General features: G+C 44.8%; 1 protein-coding gene across 1 annotated transcript in view; it reads left to right on the top strand.

The window, feature by feature from the left end:
- LOC117347478 (corticotropin-releasing factor receptor 1-like) overlaps nucleotides 1-23112 on the top strand; it is a 119118-nt gene that overhangs the window by 9738 nt on the left and 86268 nt on the right. Inside the window, exons 2-4 of the mRNA XM_033918481.1 lie at nucleotides 4009-4096; nucleotides 13476-13595; nucleotides 18051-18136. Coding sequence (XP_033774372.1) covers nucleotides 4009-4096; nucleotides 13476-13595; nucleotides 18051-18136 — 294 coding nt within the window. The remainder of the gene's footprint in view (nucleotides 1-4008; nucleotides 4097-13475; nucleotides 13596-18050; nucleotides 18137-23112) is intronic.

Raw genomic sequence — 23112 nt, 5'->3', positions numbered from 1 at the left:
GATGTCCTGAACTTCATCGGGCAGCAGCAGCATTCACAATTCACTGCTGTTGCCCGCTTCAGGCCTTCCTCTCTGTCGGGTCCTGTCTTCATGAAAACAGGAAGTAGGCAGGACCCGGCAGAGAACAAGGCCTGAAGCCAGCAACAGCAGCGAATTGTAAACGCTGCTGCTGCCCGAAGAAGGTAATGGAGCACGAGGCAGACCGCTTCTCCCCCCTCCCAGCCGAACCCCCGCTGACCCTCCTATCTCCCCCCTCCGTGAACCTTTCCGACCCTCCCAGCAAGAGCAGCAAACCTCCTTCGCGGCTTTCTCCTCCCTCTGCCGCGTCACTGATGACGTTATCAGTGAAGCAGCAGAAGGAGGAGAAAGCCGACGCTACTGGAGGGAGGTTTGCTGCTTTCGCTGGGAGGGTCGGAAAGGTTCACTTGGGGGGGGGGAGAGATAGGAGGGTCAGTGGGGGTTCGGCTGGGAGGGGGGAGAAGCGGTCTGCCTCGGTGCTCCAAGGCCTGGCGCCATTACCTTTTTTGCCCCTCCCACCCCCCCCCTTGGTACGCTACTGCTCTCCAGCTCTCCTTAGTTTGCCGGTTTTCTTTTTCGGCGACCGGCACGCTTTCAAAGATCCGCTCACGCGTGACTGCTCAAAGTTCAATCTTCTGCTCTGCTGCAACTTCCTGTTTCCGGTTGGGTCAGAGCAGAAGATTGAATACTGAGCAGCCGCGCGTGCGCGGCTCTTTTGAAAGTGTTCCGGTCGCCGAAAAAGAAAGCCGGCAAACTAAGGTGAGGTGGAGAGAGGAAGCTGGTTAAACGATCGAGCCGGTGGGCGGGTGGGGGCTGCGGGAACCGCACGATCCTTTATGCTTCACTGCGGTGACAAGACCATTCACCGCTCCACGGGGCGGTGATGGCCTTGTCCCCGTCCCCGCAGAGGCTGCTAATTTTCATTCCCCATTTTTGGCGGGTTACCCGCGGCTAAACGCAGTAGCCGCGGGTAAATCGCCACCGTGTCATTCTCTATTAAGCATATAAAAAGTGCAATACATATACATTCAAAAACTCAATAAACAGCACTTACATATTTGCAAATGACTGAAACAATTTACCCATTCCTCCCCCCCTCCCCCCTTCCTGGATGCACCTGGAACTAAGATCAAATTTGGTAGGTGAATACTAATCATTAAGGTGTTTAACAAATGACTCCAATGGACTCCAAATTTCTTTAAAATTCCTAATTTTCCCAGATTGCTCCACTAACATTCTTTCATAACACTAATATAAACAAATTGTTTCCCACCAAAAAGTAAAATTCAGTCTATCCCAATTTCTGGTGATTAGTTGTATGGCCACCCCAGTCATTATAAGAAGTCGTCTATCTTTATTTTTGTCAATTGGACTTTTAGGTTTCAACGATGTCCCAAATAAAATCACATCATATAAAAACGGAATAGAGACACCTAAAACAAAATTAATTTTGCCCCAAATTGATTTCCAGAAATTAAATATCAACAGACAATAAAATAAAAGATGATCCATGTCCCCACTTCAAGATGACAGTGCCAACATTTATTTGATTTTGTGTTATACAGTTTTTAAAGTCTGACTGGAATCCAAAATATTCTATATAATAGAAAAAACAAAGTTTGTCGCATAGATGCTGAAGCTGTGCAACACATCCTCCGAGTCCAAATCCGTGGCCATTGAGTAGTAGAAATGTTTTGTTGTGTTCTTGGTTTTTGTGAGAGGTACTCATACATTAATTTATACCATTTGGAGGCTTGATGTCCTTGAACATTCACTTGGAAACATATGGCTGGTAGACTATGCTGACTTACCAACGAATGCCATTCAGGGAACCCTTTCTGAATGGCTTGTTTTAATTGCAACCTTTTAAAACCTTGAGTTCTTGGAATATTAAACAATTGCTGGATTTGAAGTAAAGACACCAATTTATCGTTCCGTATTACATCATTTAATCATCTGCATAAATGTAGAACATAACATTTAGACTTTGGAGTAGATATGCCAAAGGAACTAGGTAAATGTTAAACAGCGTTGGGGATAAGGGAGACCCCTGCGGGACACCACATGAGTTCCTCCATGGAGGAGAGTAATTGTCCTCAATAAACACTTCATATGTTCTTTGTTCTAGGAACGCCCTGAACCAATTTTTAACACTGCCACTAATCCCAATTGAATCCAAACAATGCAATAGTTGGTCATGATCTACCAGATCAAAAGCACTGCTCAGGTCCAACTGCAGGATCAGGACACTAGAACCTATACTAAAAAAATTGAAAGTTGGTTAAGTAACGATGCCATCACTGTTTCTGTGCTATGTCCTGAGCGAAACCCAGATTATCATGTAAAATATTGAACTTTTCCAGATATTTTACTAATTCCACATTTACCAGTCCCTCCATTATTTTTTCAAACAGTGGAATGCTGGCTACTGGTCTATAGTTATTTTCACTGCTGCATGATTCATTTGAATTTTTTTACTATAGGTATAATTATAATCCTTCCTAAATCTTTCTCGAATCGTCCAGAATCCAGCTGAATAATAATCCATTTGAAAACCTGGGCTTGAAAAGTAATTGATGCATTTCTCCAGACATTCCTCGGGCATTTATCTAGATGACAATATTTTTTGGCATACTTAGAATAAAGTTTACAAAAGAAATTCCAATCTGGAATGGTAAAATGTTCCCAATTCATATCTGTCCTAACTCCCTCTGAATATCCTAATAGATTCTTAATATTAGTAACTTGATCTTTATTCTCTTGTATGTTAAGAACAGATTGCAATTCACTGATTTTATTTTTGAAAAATATTGCCATCTTATCCGCTGATGGAGTGGTTTCCTTATTAGATCATTTTTTTAAATCTATCTCAGTTAACCCGTAAACTAGTTTGAAAAGCTCTTTACTATTGGTTTTTACTTCACCAATCTTTTCTTTATAATATATGCTACGTTTGTCTACACTCACAGTTTTATACTCCTTTAACTTCAATCTCCAGTTCATTCTATCTTCCTCTTTACCTGATTTTAGCCAAACCTTCTCCATCCTTCTAAATGCCCTTTTTAATTCTGATAACTCTGCATTGAACCAGATATTATATACTTTTTCTCTCCTAACCCTTTTTTTATAAGGTGCTATATTGTCGCTCCATAATACCTCCGAAAAATCAATTTTAACATTGGTATGTACTTTTTTTGAAAACGTCATCAGATCTAATTGATGTCCCCTTAATATGTGTTTTTTCCTGTTGTGGTAATTTAAAATCTAAACTATTTAAAAAAGAAAATAAATCATCAACCTCTTCTGGTCCATATGGATATTTATATCACCCAACAAGAGGTGATATGATCCTAATGTAGAACTAAATAAAACAAATTCATAAAAATCATCTCTCACTAGATTCCATTTCCTTGGGAGATTATAAAACAATGTAACAATTTAAAAAAATCATTCAGTAGATCCTGAGACAATCTACAAGTCAATACTTCACAGTTTAAAGTTGATACAGAATCCAATATTGTAAAATCAAACTTATTCAAAAGAATGGCCAAACCTCCACCTCACTTTGAGCTTCTAGCTAATGAAATTATCTTATATCCCTGAGGTAAAAAATCATTTATAATAGCATCATTATCTGAAATTATCCATGTTATGTGCATTTCTATAATGCTGTGTGCCCAAAAGAGGGCATTCCATATATTTAGGTACAGTGTTATGCGGCCAACTTGCGAACCAGGATTTATACCAGGTTTCATCTGGCCTAGGTCCTTGTGCACAGGAATCCTTTCTAAGCATTATTCTTTAAAGGGTGCTCAACCTGGAGTGTCCTTTATAGACTGGTGCTTAGCACAGATTTTCCTCAGCTACCTTCATTTCTGGGAGTGTACTTTGCTGGTGTCCCAGTAGACACCCAGTGCTGTCTTCAATGTCATCCTAAAGTTCACTAAGCTTATGGCTATGTGTATGTTTGCTTCCTTTCTCTGTCTGCAGGCACTGCTTTTCCTGTGGATGTGTGTATTCCCCAGCTCAGCTCAGAATCAACTGTGTGAGCAAATCCTTCCCATCACCAACATCACAGGTAGGTTTGCCCTTATGACAGCTTGCAGGATAGCACCTAGTTTCAAGTTTACTTTCTTTTTGATATACGGTTAACAATAAAATAAATTTTTTTTAAAAAGTAATCTAGTATCTAAGGCTAAAAGGAGGGGAGACTCAGCCTGGTGGCACTTTCACAGTTGTTGATGCTGTTTCTCGAAGATGGGACCTAATTCCTGATGCTCCCAAGTCCTTCCTGGCTGCTTTGGAATTGAGGAAGATTTAGGTTGAGTGCTCATTTCATCCATGGATAGATATTCAACTGACAGCAGTGAGCAATTTTTTTAGGCGCTGCCAGCATTATTCCTGGATATTCATGTCTGGGTAATGCGGCCGGCTCTCTCTCTTATGAGATTAAGTGCAATATTCAGCCAAGTGACACCATATAAAAATAGGGCTGGCTTTTATGTGGTCCAATATGGCTGCATAACTTAGGAAGTTAAGTGCTGAATATAGTTTCATAGTTTATTAAAAATTGGATTGCACGCCTAGGCGAGAATATAATAAAAGAAAACGAGGAAATACATCAAATTGAGACAAAACCCCCATATACAACTAACTACATAAAACAGAACTAACTATACAGGACCAGAAGAGGAAAGAAGAAGAAGTACAATATAGTCAAGAAAAGAAAACATTAAGCGTCCACCCCCAGATCACTCCACAAAAGAGCCAGCTGTAGCAATATTCAGCAACACTAACTAGTAAAGTGCCACTGAAGATCAGCCAATTAAATTGTTTTAAACAGTCTCTACCTGCCCTTGGGTAAGTCATAGCCTCAGGTACCCAGGTGAAAGGCAATTCTTAACTTGGCGTCTACACCGCCATGTTTTGGAAGCACCAAACTTGGCACTTTCTTTAAGTTGTACAAGTACACGGGAGTATGTTTACTTTTTCCAAAAATACTTGGACTAGGGGGCACATGACAAAGCTATTAACTAGTAGATTTAAAACAAACAGAAGAATATATGCCTTCACTCAATGAGCAATTAAACTCTGGAATTCATTGCCAGAAAATGTGGTAAAAGCAGTTAGCAGGGTTTAAAAAAAAGGTTTGTATAATTTCCTAAAACAAAAGTCTATAAGATGGACTTGGAGAAATCCACTGGGGGAAGAGCGGAAAAGTCCATAGTCTGCTATTGAGACAGAAATGAGGGAAGCCACTGCTGCTTGCTTGTGATCTGGATTGGCCACTGTGGACACAGTGTACTGGACTAGATGGGCTATTCTTATGCTCCACAGGCCTAAATTTCCATTAAGTGAGGACTCACAAAACCCTGAAGACAGCTGGTAGGGTATGTTTTGGGAGAGGCCAAACTTTCTCATTGCTGATTTAGCTCAGGAAGAGCTTATGAAATTCGAAAACTCCACATTTCCCAAGTCAATCCTTCACTGGCATTTACAAAATACCATGTTTCCCAGAAAATAAGCCTTAGTCCCTGGATTCACCAGCAGCAGTGATTCCCCCCGATCCCCCTCTCCGCCGCCACCCCCCTCGCCGAACCCCAGATGATCCTCCATCCTTCCCTCCCATCCAAACCCTGCCGACCGTGAGCCCTACATACCTCCCTCTGGAGCAGCGTCGGGCCAGTAGCACTCTAAACAGGCTGCTTTGCGACCTTCTTGCTGGGGAATTCCCTCTGTCGCATTACTGATGATGTCATCAGTAACATGGCACACGGAAGACCCCGATGACAGAAAGCCATGAAGCAGCCTGTTTTAGAGTGCTGCTCGTCTGACGCTGCTCTGGAGGGAGGTATTTATAGCTCGTGGTCAGCGGGGTTCGGATGGGAGGGAAGGATGGAGGGTCAACGGGGGTTCGGCTGTGCAGTGGGGGCGGGTGCTCAAAGGTTCTACTGCACAAGGGATGGGAGGGAGAAATAGAAAGATGCTGAAGAGGGAAGGCACAAGGGGACGGTTGAGAGGGGAGGAAAGATGTTGCACATGTGGGGGAAAGAAACAAGGAAGAATTGGGGTAAAGGAGAGGAAGGGAGAGATGATTACGTACATTAAAGAAACATAAGCCCTACCCCGAAAATAAGACCTAGTGCGTTTTTTGGGCCCAAAATGAATATAAGACACAGTCTTATTTTCGGGAAAACACAGTATATACATCTCCAGGCTGCTCAGAACATTGGCTTGCACAGCTTGTCAGCACCCTACAAAGTTAAGTTAGACCAAACTCCTGATAAGAAATACATTAAATAGAAACCTCCCATTGTAACTTCTTCCCTTGCTTCCCACCCCTTCATGTTCGTCAATCTATGTCAGTTTCTTAAGTGATTTTTTGTCAACTAAATGTATGTCTGTCTCTTAATTGATTTTTATTAACTAAATGTATTGCCACACTCTGATGGTTTTTAATTGTACATCGTTTAGGTATTGTGATAAGCGATTCATCAAATAAAGGTAAACTTGAAACTTGAAACTTGATATCAGAACAGTCAGGATTATGATCTCACAGCACTGATACTGAAGGCACAGTGTGTGTCTCTCATCATCTCCATGAGATTATACAGTAAAGTCCTGAGAAATAGAGAGGACTATCCAATTGATTGATTCATTTTTTAAATGCAGCTTTTTCTTCCTGTGATATGTGAAATTCCAGCCTGAAGCACAACACACATTGAGAAAATAAATATTTCTCACATTGCACTCTACGTAGATCCCAACTTTTCAAAATAAGGGGAGAGTGTGGCACAGTGGTTAAAGCTACAGCGTCAGCACCCTGAGGTTGTGGGTTCAAGCCCACACTGCTCCTTGTGACCCTGGGCAAATCACTTAATCCCCCATTGCCCCAGATTGTGAGCCCACCAGGACAGACAGGAAAACATGCTTGAGTACCTGAATAAATTCATGTAAACCGTTCTGAGCTCCCCTGGGAGAACAGTATAGAAAATTGCATAAATAAATAAAAATAATTGTTTCTGCTAAACCCAATGGAAAGGATGCTGAAGGACCTACAGAGCTGGCTCCAATGTAACACACTAAACACAGATTCCAGGGTGAGGAAAGGACATATTCCTAGGATTACAGGTGGAGGGGTAAAGCTGAATTTGCTCTCCTTGTACAAAGAGCTCTTAAAACAATGAGGTGTCTAGCACTGGAGCTGTTTCCCTGCTGTATTATCTAAGGCACAGGTGTCAAACTCAAGGCCCGAGGGCCAAATCCAGCCCGCCTGGCCGTTTATGCGGCCCATGGTCTGATGCCCCCAGTTTTACCTTGTGGCTGGCTCCCTCTTCCTCATAGCCGTAATGTGCACGGAGCCGCGTGCATCCCACACCTCATCCAGAAGCATTCCCTCTGACGTTGCGATGTCAAAGAGAAGGCTTCCAGTTCAGGTGCAGGACGCATGAGGAGCCACTACATGCAGCTTCATGCACACTATGGCTGTGAGGAGCAGGGAGCCGGCCACAAGATGACACTGGGGGTGCACTGGACCGCAGGTCATATAAAATAGCCAGGTTGGAGCTGGCCAGAAGGTTAGACACCTGCCGGAGGGAGGCACAGCATGGAGGGAGGGAGCCAATAAAGGTAGGGGGAACTTGTTGCATTTCTTCGAGGGAGTAGTTACTTACCTGTAACACGGGTTCTCCGTGGACAGCAGGATCAGTGAGCCACACATTGGTGACATAATCCGACAGCCCAAAACACGGATTTGCTCTCCCAGAGCTCAGAGGGAAGCTCTTGGAACACCCCCTAGGCATGTGCTAGCCCCCCCCCCTACATATCCCCTTGCAGGAGCCCCTTACTTCAGAGGTTTTCCAAGCTAGGAGAAGAGGCCTCATTCACAGGAGAGATGGAAGGGTATGTGTGGCTGACTGATCCTGCTGTCCACAGAGAACCCACATTAAAGGTAAGTAATTTTACATTCTCATGGACAAGCAGTATCAGTTAGCCACATATTGGTGACTCCTAGGCTGAGGGGTGTGGGCGGGACCAAGAATGTTCAGCGTGTCCCTCCACTCGGGCCCTTTCCATACCCCACCATCCTGGCTGAGGGCGGGTGAGGGCTATATTGTTGATGTATAAAGACTAGGCCCTATCTTTGCGTACAAGAGATAAGCGCTTTAATGACCCCTTGTAAGAACGGGGGATGTTGCTTATTCTTATCACTTAACGTTTAGAGGCAGAACTTTGCCAATAACCTAACCAATAACTTAACAGTCATGGCACAAATGCCAAGTCTGTCCGTAGTACAACATAATACAGCTTTTACATACATATAATATCATTTTGCCTTCCACTGGTTATGTATTAGTCCGGCTCACTGTAGCTCAGTTGTGGCTGCTTCCAGTGTTTTTAGCGCTGCTTGGAGGTGTTGGGACTGATGCCGGCCATGGCACTGAAGCTGTGATGTCCCCCTCCCCACTCTTGTTCTGTGCCCTGCACAGCACGGTCTCCTGCTGGTACTGCACAGAGGGAGAAACGGTGGTCAAGGCCGGTAGGTGGAGAAGCCATTGGTGCATCGGGGGAGCTGCAGTAACTTCTAAGTGGGCTGGGTTTGCCCACTGGAGCTCCTAGATTGCAGGGCAGGCTCTGACCTCCACTAACAGTGGGGTGGGCGGCCCGTAAGCTTCTTGGTTACAGGGCAGGCTCCGATCTTCAGTATTGGTGGAGTGGGTGGCCCGGAAGCTCCTAAGTCACAGGGCAGGTTCCAACCGCCATTATCAGTGAGGTGGGCGGACTGGGAACTTCTTGTTTACAGGGCAGGCTCCAACCTCCACCATCAGTGGGTGGGTGGCCTGGTGGAAAGCGGGGTCGTTGACCCTGCCGCCACTTTCCTGTTTTTCGTTTGGGCTGTTTCTCAGCCACAAAATCCCTAAGGACATGCAGGTGGTGCCTCCCACTCTTGGGGACATCTGGAGGCACAATGGGCAGGCAGCCATGAGTTGTGCCTCTCCTAGGCATCGGATGCAGGCCTCGTGGCATCTGTGCTGCAGTGTAGGTTCGTTCTTTTTTTTTTTTTTTTTATGTTTCTTTAGTTTTTCTTGGAGAGCAGTTTGTATCCAACCATTGGGATGGGCGGATAAGGGGCTCCTGCAAGGGGATATGTAGGGGGGGCTAGCACACACCCAGGGGGAGGCTCCAAGAGCTTCCCTCTGAGCTCTGGGAGAGCAAATCCATATTTTGGGCTCGTCGGATGATATCACCAATGTGTAGCTCACTGATACTGCTTGTCCTTGGAGAAACAGGCAGATAGACAAGGGTGACCCGGTCGACATTGTATATCTGGATTTTCAGAAGGCGTTCAACAAAGTCCCACATGAACGACTACTTCAAAAAATTGCGAGCCATGGAATCGAGGGTGAAATACTCACGTGGATTCAAAACTGGTTGGTGGATAGGAAACAGAGAGTGGGGGTAAATGGACAATACTCGAACTGGAAAAGCGTCACCAGTGGAGTGCTGCAGGGTTTGGTGCTTGGACCCTTGCCCTTCAACATATTTATAAACGACTTGGAAATTGGTACGACGAGTGAGGTGATTAAATTTGCAGACGATACTAAGTTATTCAGAGTAGTAAAGACGCAGGAGGATTGCGAAGACCTGCAATGTGACATAAACACGCTCGAGAAATGGGCCGCAAAATGGCAAATGAGGTTTAATGTGGATAAGTGTAAGGTGATGCATGTCGGTAACAAAAATCTTATACACGAATACAGGATGTCCTGTGCAGTACTTGGAGAGACCCCTCAGGAAAGAGACTTGGGAGTACTGGTTGACAAGTCGATGAAGCCATCCGCGCAATGTGTGGTGGTGGCGAAAAGGGTGAACAGAATGCTAGGAATGATTAAGAAGGGGATCACAAACAGATCAGAGAAGGTTATCATGCCGCTGTACCGGACTATGGTACGCCCTTACCTGGTCGCCGTGCATGAAGAAGGACATAATACTACTCGAAAGGGTCCAGAGAAGAGCGACTAAAATGGCTAAGGGGCTGGACAAGTTGCTGTACAGTGAGAGATTAGAGAAACTGGGCCTCTTCTCCCTTGGAAAAGGAGACTTGAGAGGGGACATGACTGAAACATTCAAGATAATGAAGGGAATAGATTTAGTAGATAAAGACGGGTTGTTCACCCTCTCCAAGGTAGAGAGAACGAGATGGAACTCTCTAAAGTTAAAAGGGGATAGATCCATACAAATGTAAAGAAGTTCTTCTTCACCCAGAGAGTGGTAGAAAAGTGGAACACTCTTCCGTAGTCTGTCATAGGGGAAAACACCCTCCAGGGATTCAAGACCAAGTTAGACAAGTTCCTGCTGAACCAGAACATACGCAGGTAAGGCTAGTCCCAGTAAGGGCTGCCGCGTGAGTGGATGCTGGGCACGATGGACCACTGGTCTGACCCAGCAGCGGCAATTCTTATGTTTTTATGGTTTTATTTTCAAGTTAGTGTTTGAATTGTGTCAATTTTGAGCATTTTAATCTGCTGTCTATCTTTTGCACTGCTCAGGATGAAATACATTTGTTTCTTTTACTCTGGAGGTTGTACTGCATTCAGAGTCTTGAATCTTAGGGTGTGTTTTTTCATATATTAGTACTTTTAGTTTTTGGTCCCATATTTGCATAGGGGTTATCTGTGTTCTGGTAGGAATGAATGTTGAGAAGCATACAGTGTGCTTTGTGTAGTTTAATTTTGTGGTTAACCATTATCATTATGTGTTAATAAGATTATATTGGTTGTGTATGTATGAAAAATGAATGGAAAAAATGGTGTTATAATAAGTATTATTATGAGGGTGGGGTCTGGGGTGGAGATTGGACGGAGTCTGGCCTGCGACTTAGCCTGTGTTTTAGATTTTGGCCCCTTAATGTGATTGAGTTTGACACCCCTGATCTAAGATTTTTGTGCTGAAAGCAAGGACTCCTCCGAGTTATATTGGCTACTGCAGTGTTTTTCAACCGCTGTTCCGCGGCACACTAGTGTGCCGCGAGATGTTGCCTGGTGTGCCGCAGGGCCGCCGGGCCCGGAGCTGACAGGGGGCCCGAGGCAGGGGCGCCAGTAGCTCGCCAAGGCAAAGTGAGTCGATCACCCAGGACTCACTTTGTCTTGGCGATCTAATCTATCGGGCCAATAAGTCTTCCTCTCCCCGACGTCAATTCTGCAGTCGTAGAGGAAGTTCGGGCCAGCCAATCACTGCCTGGCTGGGCGGAACTTCCTCTCCGATTGTAGAATTGACGTCAGGGAGAGCATGCGTCGGCGTCGGCTTTGGGGCCTGTTATCCATCGGTGGGTCCTGTTCCCCGATGGCAGCGGCAGTGGCAGTGGCTTGGGGAACGGCAGGGAGAAAGAAAGAAAGGGGGCAGGCAGGGAAACAGAAGGAAAGAAGAGAAACAGAAAGAAAGGTCAGGAAGAGAGGAAGAAAAAGTTGGGGGAGGGAATGAGGTGTGGAGGAGAGAAAGCATACAGGCTGATAGAAGGGAAGAAAGATTGGATGCACAGTCAGAAGAAGAAAGTGCAACCAGAAATCACCAGACAAGGTAGGAAAAATGATTTTATTTTAAATTTAGCAAAGTGGAGGCAGTATTACCACAGTTTTCAAAGGAATTTGCCCAAATAACTTAATAGTTAACTGGGTAAATTCCCAGAGATGAAAACTTCCCTTCACTTACTATGCACAGTTCTGAATTTATATCTGCTGTCTATATTTTACAATATGGTCACCTTTTACTAAACCGCAATAGTGGTTTTTAGCGCAGGGAGCCTTGAAGCGTCAAGAGCAGCGCTGGGCATTCAGCGCAGCTCCCTGCGCTAAAAACTGCTATTGTGGTTTAATAAAAAGGATGGAGGGTATATTTGTCTATTTTTGTATGCTATAAAAACCAAATACAGAGAGAGACTGAGAGCTGTTGACGAAGAGCTACGTGTGTGTCTTTCTTCCATTCCAGCCAGAATATCAGCTTTGTGTTCAGCCAAACAGGCGCAGGTTTCGCACTGAATAAAGTATTTTATAATTTTTATTTCGTAATAAAGTAATTATAAAATACTTTCTTTGTGTTTATTTGATTCCTATTCAAGAGAATTACTTTATATATAGTCAATATAGGCAGAGAGTTAAATTTTTTAACATTTTCTAATGGTGGTGTGCCTCGTGATTTTTTTCATGAAACAAGTGTGCCTTTGCCCAAAAAAGGTTGAAAAACACTGGGCTACTGTATCCCCTAATTCTGTAATCTGGGTGTCACCAGCCAGCTTCTGAATTGATTGAACAGTTTCTTTAATAAATGAAGCCAAACCAACTTACGATGGCTTCAATGCAGTTCAAGCCCGTTACATATCAAGACTTATGCTGGGAGTGTCCACCTTGTGAAAATGACACCATTCTCCAGACTTAGAAATAAACCTCGTTAGAATTAAAAGGGGAGAAAATCTGGTGGCTCTCATTTAGCCATGTGCTTTGCAATATGGCCTCTGCTCTCTGTGGAAGCAGCCTAGCTCTAGTCCATTACTTATACATCTATTACAAACACTTAACTAGTTCTTACATGAGAAACTGAGCAAATGCCTAGATAACATGAGAGCAGACCAGTTTTTATTGATTGATTTAGTTTTCTATACTGTTCTCCCAGGGTTTACGTGGATTTATTCAGGTACTCAAGCATTTTTCCCTGTCTGTGGCTCACAATCTATCTAATGTACTGGGGCAATGGGGGGATTAAGGGTCACAAGGAACAGCGTGGATTTGAACCCACAACCTCAGGGTGCTGAGGCTGTACCTTTAACCACTGCGCCACACTCTCCCCACACTTTGTTGCCTTGATAGTTTCTATCGCATCTGGAGGTGCTGCTTGATCTTTTCCTATGGTTAATCACAAGATATCCTGTGAGTAAAAAGCAGAAGTAGGCTATAAGGGGGAATGATTACTGGTTTGGCAGGTGGCACTGTCTACCTAAAAGCAAATCAGATGGAATGCAATTGCCTTCAGTGTTGGTGAGAATGCTTTTTCTGCAGCCCTGAATCCCTATTAACCACCATAGTTATGTCTAGTTTGGTTTCAAAGTGTTATGAGTTAAGGCCACAACTGGCAGTGGGCCAGACTCGGTACACTGCTTGCTGAATAGGGAAGACACAAAAATGTCTTTAAAAAACCCCCCCAAAAACCAACCAATCAACTGCCATGAATTCTGAATGCTTTAAGCACATATTTATTTCACAGGGACTTCAGTAAGTTTGACTAACCGAGGATTAAATGATTTGCCCAAAGTCACAAGAAGATGCAGTTGGATTTGAACAGGGCTTCTCCACTTCTCAGTCTACTGCTTAAACCATTAGGCTAGTTCTCCACCGAAATGGCTTTGAGAATTACCCCTCAATGCAGCCTTCTCAAACAACAAACTCTGCTCTTGACCCTCTTCCTAGGCTTCTACTGCAATGCATCCATTGACCAGATTGGCACTTGTTGGCCAAGAACAGCAGTGGGTCAGCTGATCACTCGACCCTGTCCGGAGTACTTCCAGGGAGTCCAGTACAACACCACAAGTGAGTCTTCTTTATTTTCATATATCTCTGCCAGTTAGTTTCTGCCTTATAAAACTCTTTGCAGCCTTACACATTTTTGATACTCTGCTACCTAAAAATACATTTAAAGTGCAATCTTGGGAGTATTGCAGTGAACATCACCCTAAACAGTCCCACTTTGACCTGTTTCTATTGTATGGTAAGCCCTCCAAAACTTACTGTTCCCATCTGTACACCACAACAGTAGCCCTTATGCCTGCAGGTCTCATCTTTATGGAGGTTTTGGGTGGGTTTTGAGTGACTTTTATAAATATCCATAAATCAATATATATATATATAAGGAAAAAGAGAGATTGTACATACAAATTAAGAAGGAAAAACCCCCAAAACCAAATGAAACTCAATATGAGATTACCCATCTCTCAAGTGAAGCCCATAATCTGGGAGAAACAATTCACATCATCATGGGATCTGAAATTTAACAAGGATAAAGAAAAAAGTCATTAGTGTAGTGTTACATCTTCTACATTAATCAATAGGACTTACGTCACTGTGGAGGCACTGGAAGGTATTACTTCCTTTCCCTCTAGAAAATAACATAACTAAGAGGGGTCGAAAAAATATATGAATGTTGATCTAAAAGGATCAAACATTTACAAGGATATCTAAACTGAAATTTAGACCCCAAAGAAAGTACGGATTGTCTCAATTGTAGGAAGTTAGTTTTGAAATATCTGGAAACATGGAGACCTTAGAATCCATAAAGGTCACTTCTTTAAACCTAAAAAACAGCTTAAGAAGTGCCTCTTTGTCTTGTTGAAAGACAAATGTTACCAGAAATGTAGAGTATGAAGTAACTTCGTCCTCTGAGGTTTCCAATATTCTTGTTATATTCATTGGACTCGATGGATCAGATGAAACCTCAGATTGAGAAGTCTTCTTAGAAACAGGAAGATAATATATCCTATGGAAAGATGGAAAACCAGTCTTTGGGCATTTAAATGAGTCCTTAAGAAATTTATAGAATAAATCTCTAGGAGACATTGCTAGAATCTTAGGAAAGTTAAGTATTTTCAAATTCAACATTTTAGTACAATTTTCCAAATTTTCCTTATTAGCAATAGTCTATCTTGCATTAAGGTAGCTTGAGTCTTTTGTAGCCCTTGAACTTGTTGGTCCAAGCGGTCCACCTTTTCCCTCTGAAACTATTTCCTCCTGAAGAGAGTCAATTCTTATTGCCTGTGCATTTACCAGTGGTAGAGTTCCTGTACACAATTTGTAAAGTGAGTCTAAAGCCATCCAGATAGACTTCAAAGTGAACTCCGCTGGCTTTACCAATAGGGGAACCGCTGGAAGCCGTCTCCATCATTGATATCTCTGCCTGCGAGATTTGGAATGCCGGTAAGCCCTCCAGCTCAGCTAGGGAAGCTGCTTCCTGTCCCGTCTGACCTGAAACATAGAAACATAGAAAATGACAGCAGAAAAGGGCTATAGCCCATCAAGTCTGCCCACTCTAATGACCCACCCCCTCAACTTATAGAAACATAGAAAATGACGGCAGAAAAGGGCCAGAGCCCATCAAGTCAGCCCACTCTAATGACCCACCCCCTCGACTTATAGAAACATAGAAAATGACGGCAGAAAAGGGCCAGAGCCCATCAAGTCTGCCCACTCTAATGACCCACCCCCTCGACTTATAGAAACATAGAAAATGACGGCAGAAAAGGGCCAGAGCCCATCAAGTCAGCCCACTCTAATGACCCACCCCCTTGACTTATAGAAACATAGAAAATGACGGCAGAAAAGGGCCAGAGCCCATCAAGTCAGCCCACTCTAATGACCCACCCCCTAGACTTATAGAAACATAGAAAATGACGGCAGAAAAGGGCCAGAGCCCATCAAGTCAGCCCACTCTAATGACCCACCCCCTCGACTTATAGAAACATAGAAAATGACGGCAGAAAAGGGCCAGAGCCCATCAAGTCTGCCCACTCTAATGACCCACCCCCTTGACTTATAGAAACATAGAAAATGACATCAGAAAAGGGCCATAACCCATCAAGTCTGCCCACTCTAATGACCCACACCCTCGACTTATAGAAACATAGAAAATGATGGCAGAAAAGGTTTGCGAGACATGTTTTGCAAAACACTCGCAAACCGATGTTTGACTGTATTTATTTATTCAATTTTCTCTACTGTTCTCCCAGGGGAGCTCAGAACGGTTTACATGAATTTATGTACCTGAGGCAATGGGGGGATTGAGTGACTTTCCCTGGAGCAGCATGGGATTGAACCCTCAGCATGGGATGAGGCTGTATCATTTACCACTGTGCCACACTCTCCCCACATAGTAGTTGGCATAGAGTTGCATATGAGGTGGAGAGGGTCTATGGATGGACTTATTACTCACCCGCTTCAGCACGCAGTTCCTCACACACCTCCTGGAGGAATTGTTGTTCTCTGCAAAGGAGCCGGCCCCGTTTCCTTAGATCTTCAATCTGGATAATGGAGAAAGAGAGAGAGAGAGAGAGAGAAAGAAGAGGGAGGGGCAGGATGAGTGCCAGCTGCATGAGATTCTTCATACAGCAGTGTGACATAACAACCTTACTTATGTCTTCACCTCTATGTCAAAGGACAGTTCCCTTAAAATTTGAGTATAACAAATGCTGCCCTCCTACTGTAACAGTGACATATCCTGGCAGGAGGGATGCCCAGTCTCTCCTGCCCAAACCCCCCTCCCTCCGAGACACCCCCCAGCCCACCCAGACCCCACCAGTACCTTTTTTGTTGAATGGCCAGAGGGATGCTTATTCCCTCTGGCGAGCAGGACTGCCTCCACTGAATGGCGGGCCTTCCCCTTCCCAGTGCATTGTGGGGGGTGGTCTAAGAGATCTGGCCAATTGGAGTCCAAGGCCATTTCCAGTGCATCCCAGAATGCACAGGAAGAGAAGCCTAAGATTCCAGTTGGCCCAGGTGCCTAAGGCCCCTCCTATGGGAGGGACATTAAGCACCTGGGCCAGTCAGGGCTTTAGGCCCCTCCCCAGTTCATCCCATGATGCACCAGGCTGGAGGGAGTAAGCATACCTCTGGCCAGCCAACTAAAAAAGGTACTTGTGGGGTCTGGGTGGGCTTGAGGGAGGTCAGGGTGCTGGGGGATGTCTTGGGGGTGGGGGGTTCAGGCAGGAGGGACATCCCTGCTGCCGGGGGATGTCTCGGGGGTGGTGGCAGGAGGAATTAGGCATCCCTCCCACTGGGGGATGTATCGGGGTAGTGGTGACAGGAGGAATTTGGCACTCCTCCTGCCATGGACATTCGGGGGTGGGAGAGCTATGGGGGTTCCAGCAGGAAGGAGTGGGCATCTCTCCTGCTGGTCATCTTCGCAGTGGGAATGGATGGGTTCCCTGTCGCTACCGCTAAACTGATTGCGGCACAGAGATTCCTTTGCTGCGATCAGTTCAGCAGCTGTGTCTATTTAAAATGTAGACCAACATTTTGCTGGCCTACATTTCAGGTGCCTGTTGCAGCTCTAGGGAGATACCTTGGGCCACTTAAGCTCACCTAAGGCCACTTCCGGGTGAAACCACGCCCACACCTAGCCTTGGGCAAGCTTAGGTGGCCCTATGCGCCTCCCTAGGCTCGTGAAGATGCCTACAATGTAGGCAGCTTGCCTCGGTGTGTTTTTTTTAAAAAACGTGCATCCCAATTGGCTGGTTAGACAGCGGTAGGACGTCTACCGCCACCTATAATTGGGACACCATTTATAGAATTTGCCCCACAGTGCCTGTGCCTGGATTAGGCCTGGAATTGAACATCTAGGTCAATTTTAGCCAGCAGTAGTCAGTGTCTTAAAAATCATTAACTGCAGCTGGTTGAATATCAGGCTTGATTTTTCAGTAACGCATACTTTAATTGGGTTGTACAATTGACAGAAGGCATATGTTAATTCTGACTTTGTCCTGTTTATTAACCTGCATGGTTTAGAAATGCTTACAAGACAGAAAGAAGATTGACTCATTTGAACTTTGGTGCTGGAGAAGGATTTTAGGCGTGCCATGGACAGCCAGATGAACTAACAAATCGATTCTGGAAGAGATCAAACCGGCTATGTCACTCGAAGCCCAAATGATGAAGTTACGACTGTCTTATTTTGGTCACACCATCAGAAGAGAGTGATCACTGGAGAAGGACATCATGTTTAGGAAGATCGAAGGAACCAGGCAAAGAGGGTGACCTGCAATCAGATAGCTGGACACGTTGAAAACAACCATGACGCTGGGGACTTTTCTGGACTAGCTCAAAACCGATTTGTTTTTAGATCCGTAATTCATCAAGTCGTTAGGACTCGTACACAAGTTGATGGCACCTAAGAACAGGGAGAGAGTTTAGAGGTGTACAGCCTTCCTCCAAGCATAAACTCCAGCTCTACAGTAGGTTTCTAGATAATTCATACTTGTGTGTTCTGTTTTTTTGCAGCTAAAGTGTACCGTGAATGCCTCAGCAACGGAACCTGGGCAGCCAAAAGCGATTACACCCAATGTCAGGAGATCCTGAAGGAAGAGGTATGAGGTGGGGGTGAGGGCATGATGAGAAATGAGGGATATGTTCCAGTGTTAGGCCTTGCACACAGAGATATATGGTATTAAGAGCATAGGAACATAAGCATTGCCTCTGCTGGGTCAACCAGAGGTCCATCATGCCCAGCAGTCCGCTCACACGGCGGCCCATCAGGTCCAGGACCTGTATAGTATTCCTCTATCTATACCCTTCTATCCCCTTTTCTTTCAGGAAATTATCTAATCCCTTCTTGAACCCCAATACCGTGCTCTGTCCTATCACACCCTCTGGAAGTGCTTTCCAGGTGTCCACCACCCTTTGAGTGAAGAAGAACTTCCTAGCATTGGTTCTGAATCTGTTCCCTTTTAATTTTTCCGAATGCCCTCTCGTTTTTGTAGTTTTCGAAAGTTTGAATAATCTGTCCCTCTCCACTTTCTCTATGCCTTTCATGATCTTGTAAGTCTCTATCATGTCCCCTCTAAGTCTCCGCTTTTCTAGGGAAAAGAGCCCCAGTTTCTCTAATCTCTCAGCATATGAAAGGTTTTCCATACTCTTTATCAATCATGTCCCTCTTTTCTGGACCCTCTCGAGTATCACCATATCCTTTTTAATGTACGCCGACCAATATTGGACGCAGTACTCCAGATGTGGGCGCACCATTGCCTGATACAACGGCAGGATAACTTCTTTTGTTCTGGTTGTAATACCTTTCTTGATAATACATAGCATTCTGTTCACCTTCTTAGAGGCCGCTGCACACTGTGCTGACGGCTTCACTGTCTTGTCCACCAGTACCCCCAAGTCCTTTTCTAGGCTACTTTCACCCATTACCTACCCTCCCATCGTATAGCTGTGCATCGGGTTACTGTTTCCTACATGCAAGACTTTACATTTCTCTACATTAAAGTTCATCTGCCATCTCTTCGCCCAGTCTCCCAGTTTGTTCAGGTCCCTTTGTAAATCTTCACAGTCTTCTTTAGTCCTAACCCCACTAAATAATTTTATGTCATCTGCGAAATTTATAACTTCGCACTTCGTCCCTGTTTCTAGATCATTTATAAATACATTGAACAGCAGCAGTCTGAGTACCGACCCCTGCGGAACACCACTCGTGACCCTCCTCCAGTCAGAGTAGTGGCCCTTCACTCCTACCCTTTGCCTCCTACCCGCCAACCAATTTCCGATCCATCTATGTACATCTCCTTCCACCCCATGGTTCCTTAGTTTCCACAGTAAGCGTTCATGGGGTACCTTGTCAAAGGATTTTTGGAAATCCAAGTATACAATGGAAAAGAGATTGGGAGGGGAATGGAGAAGCGGGCGTGAATGAGGTTTAAGAGATTATTATGATGCTATTTTGAAATTTTGTATAATGTATACTTAGGAATCTGCTATGATTGTACCCCACTTTGGACCTATTGGGATTTAGTGATCTATAAATCCTAGAGACTAGAATAGAAGAGAAATCCAGGAAGGAGGAACAGGTTGAGGAGGAGAGAATTACTGACTGAGTTGGAAAATCTTATAGGGAGGTAATAGACTGTTCATTCTCTTATTCCACATAATTATACACAGTAGAAGTCTCCAAAAATTCTGAAGAGATAATAGGCCTGATATTCAGCTGGCACTAGGCAGTGTGTTGTCCACCTGATGCTGATGCTCAATCTGGGTATTTGATGCCAGGCCATTTCCAGCAACTGGTAGTGGATATCCAGGGTTTGGGGGGTGGCTCTAACTTAACTGGCTAAGCAAATATTCAGCACTGGCTCGTTAAGTTAATAGGAGGCAAAAAATAGGACTGCTATTTATATGATCCAATTTTCCCTCTGAACGTACAATGGCAAGTGCTTGAATCACCCCATCTAGCCCACCATAAAGATACTAGGTGTAACTCTAGATCAATGCCTAACCATGAAAGACCAGGTGGACTCCTTAATCAGAAAGGGTTTCTTCGCTCTCTGGAAACTCTGATCCATTAAAGCTTATTTCGATACGTCAGCTTTCAGAACCCTGGTCCAATCTCTCGTACTAAGTCAACTTGACTACTATAACATCGCCTACTTAGCCATTTCCCCCCAAAAATGCGACGTTTACAACTAATGCAAAATGCAGCGGTCAGACTAATCTTCGGACTAAAGAAATTCGATCATGTATCACCCTACTAGCGGCAGTTACATTGGCTACCGATGGAAGTATGCATAAAGTTTAAATTCGCCTGCTTCTGCTTTAAAGCGCTAAACGGACTTGCCCCTAAATACATAATTGACCTTTTCTCCTTCTCTGCCAACAGACACAAGAGAAGCTCTTATTCCTACTTCGTTTCCCCCCCAGTTAGAGGTTGTAAACTGAAAAAACACTATGAACACCTTCTTTCACATCAAGCAGCATTGTGGGGTAAAGACCTAAATCAACTGTTTTCGCCCACTACTTATGAGGAATTCAGAAAACATCTAAAAACTCAACTATTCCTAAAGTATCTTCTTTCTCCTCCATAGTGATTCCTCTGTCCTATTAATCTCTTTCTCCTCAACAACGCATTTCCGGTCCTATTAACTCTCCTCTTCCCCCCTCTTAAATTCAGTCAATTTGTACCTCACTTAATCTATTGTAAACCGCATAGAACTTAATAGTATTGCGGTATATAAACTGTTATTATTATTATTATTATTGAATATTCACAACATAGCCAGATAGCGGCTAACCACTAACATCAAATATTCAACTATTTCCTGATGAATATTAGTGGTTAGCTGACTAAACACTATTTAACCAGCCAGAAACCGTTACTGTCTAGTTAAATAGTGCTGAATATTAGGAGGAACAGCCCCAAATCACTTTTTTCCCATCCCCATCAATTGCTCCTTCCTTCCTCTTTCTCCCTTTAGTTTCTCTTACAAACAAAGAAAAATGAAGGTAGATAAAGACCATACGGCTTATCTAGTCTGCCTAACCATGCCATCTACTGTCCCCTCCCCTTTTCCTTAGAGATCCCAAGCTTTCTTGAATTCAGATACACTTTTTGTCTCCATCATTCCCCACATTCACCGCCCTTTCCGTGAAAAGTATTTTCTGAGGTTACGTCTGAATCTAACCCCTTTCACCTTCATCCTATTCCCTCTCAATTCAGAGTATCCTTTCAATTGAAAGAGACTTGCCTCATGCGCATTTATGCCTCAAAGGTTCTTAAACGTCTCTATCATATCTCCCCTCTCCTGCCTTTCCTCCAAGGTATAGAGATTGAGATCTTTAAGTCTGTCCCCATACGCCTTATGATGAAGACCACATACCATTTTAGTAGTCTTTCTCTGGACCGACTCCATTCTTTTTATATCTTTTTGAAGGTGCAACCTCCAGAATTGTACACAATATTCTAAACTAGTGTTTAAGCCAGTTACATTAACGGGTGCTAGAGTAGACGACTGTTTTTTTTTTCTTTTCTCTCTCTGTGCTTGGATGCTGTCTGTCTGTCTGTCATTCTTTCTGTGTCTCTCCCTTGCCCCCTGCCTGCCTGTATTTCTCTGTTGCGCCATGCCTGCCTATCTCTCTGTGGCCCCCTTCTGTTCCCCGCCATGATTGCTGTCTGGCCCAGCAAACCCCTCCCCCCAAAGCAGCCCCCTTTCCCTCTCCCCTTGTTGAGCCATGCCTGCCTGCTCCGTGGTCCCCTGCCCATGATTGCTGTGTGCCCCCAGCACACCCCTCCCCCCAAAGCAGCCCCTTTCCCTCTCCCCCTGCCTGCCTGCCTGCCTGCTCCCTGTGCATCAGCATCAGCATTTCCCTCCCCCTCCCCTGTTCCTTCGTAGCAGCATGCAGATAAAATGGTTCCCTTAGTTCTTTGCTGGATTTTTTTTTTTAAGTTTAAAAAGGCCGACGCGGCTCCTCTCATGATCCCGGCCTGCGTCGGAAGCCTTCTCTGACACAGGCCGGGATCGTGAGAGGAGCCATGGCGGCAGCTTTAAACTTAAAAATAACTCGGTAAAGAACTAAGGGAGCCGTTTTCAAAGCCGCCGCCACGGCTCCTCTCATGAGCTGCACTTATATTATGTCGGAAGATGAGAGAGGAGCCGCGGCGGCGGCGGATTTCAAATTAAAATAACTTTGGCCAGGGAGTTTAAGGGACAGGATTGTATAGCTTGTGCAGCTTAGAGGGACTGAAGGGGACGGAGAAAAACAAAACAAAGGTGGCGTGAGCTGGAGCAAGTCCGTCCTGGGCCCGCGTCTGCCCTCCGCCGACAGCCGGCTCCCTCGAAGCCCTCCTCCTGCTGGCGGGGACTGCCGGGGCCTGGGTGTGGCGGGGGAAGGGGGGTCTTGCCTGGCCGGGGCCGGCCGAATCCCGGGCCTGCTCTCCTTCTCCTAAGTCCCGGCCCCTCACTACGCTAGCTGCCATAGAAGAACTGGCGCTTAGGTGTGGCTGTGAGTTCGTCGGCTACAGCGCTGGAGTGCTGGTGAGGCTCTTGAGAGGAACTGCAGAGTTCGGCCGTGCAGTGTAAAAGAGTCGGCCACAGCGCTCGAGTGTGGGACTGTTGTAAGCGCCCATGTACTCTCCTGCCTGCCACGGACCTACAGATCACGGAACACGCAGGCAGGAGTGCACATGCGCGCTTAGCATTTTATTATATAAGATGAGGTCTCACCAAAGTCTTATACAGGGGCATCAATACCTCCTTTTTCCTACTGGCCATACCTCTCCCTATGCAACCTAGCATCCTTCTAGCTTTTGCCGTCACCTTTTCACCCTTTTTGGCCACCTTAAGATCATCACATACAATCACACCCAAGTCATGCTCTTCTGCCTTGCACATAAGTTCTTTAACCCTTATACTGTACCGTTCTCTCAGGTTTTTGCAGCCCAAATGCATGACCTTGCATTTCTTAGCATTAAATTTTAGCTGCCAAATTTCAGACCATTCTTCAACCTTCGACTAGTCTTTCCACTTGTTATTCACACCATCTGGCGTGTCTACTCTATTGCAGATTTTGGTAT

The sequence above is a fragment of the Geotrypetes seraphini genome, chromosome 13 (genome assembly GCF_902459505.1).
Source record: "Geotrypetes seraphini chromosome 13, aGeoSer1.1, whole genome shotgun sequence".
Lineage (NCBI taxonomy): Eukaryota > Metazoa > Chordata > Amphibia > Gymnophiona > Dermophiidae > Geotrypetes > Geotrypetes seraphini.
This window is presented reverse-complemented; position numbering and strand designations above follow the sequence as displayed.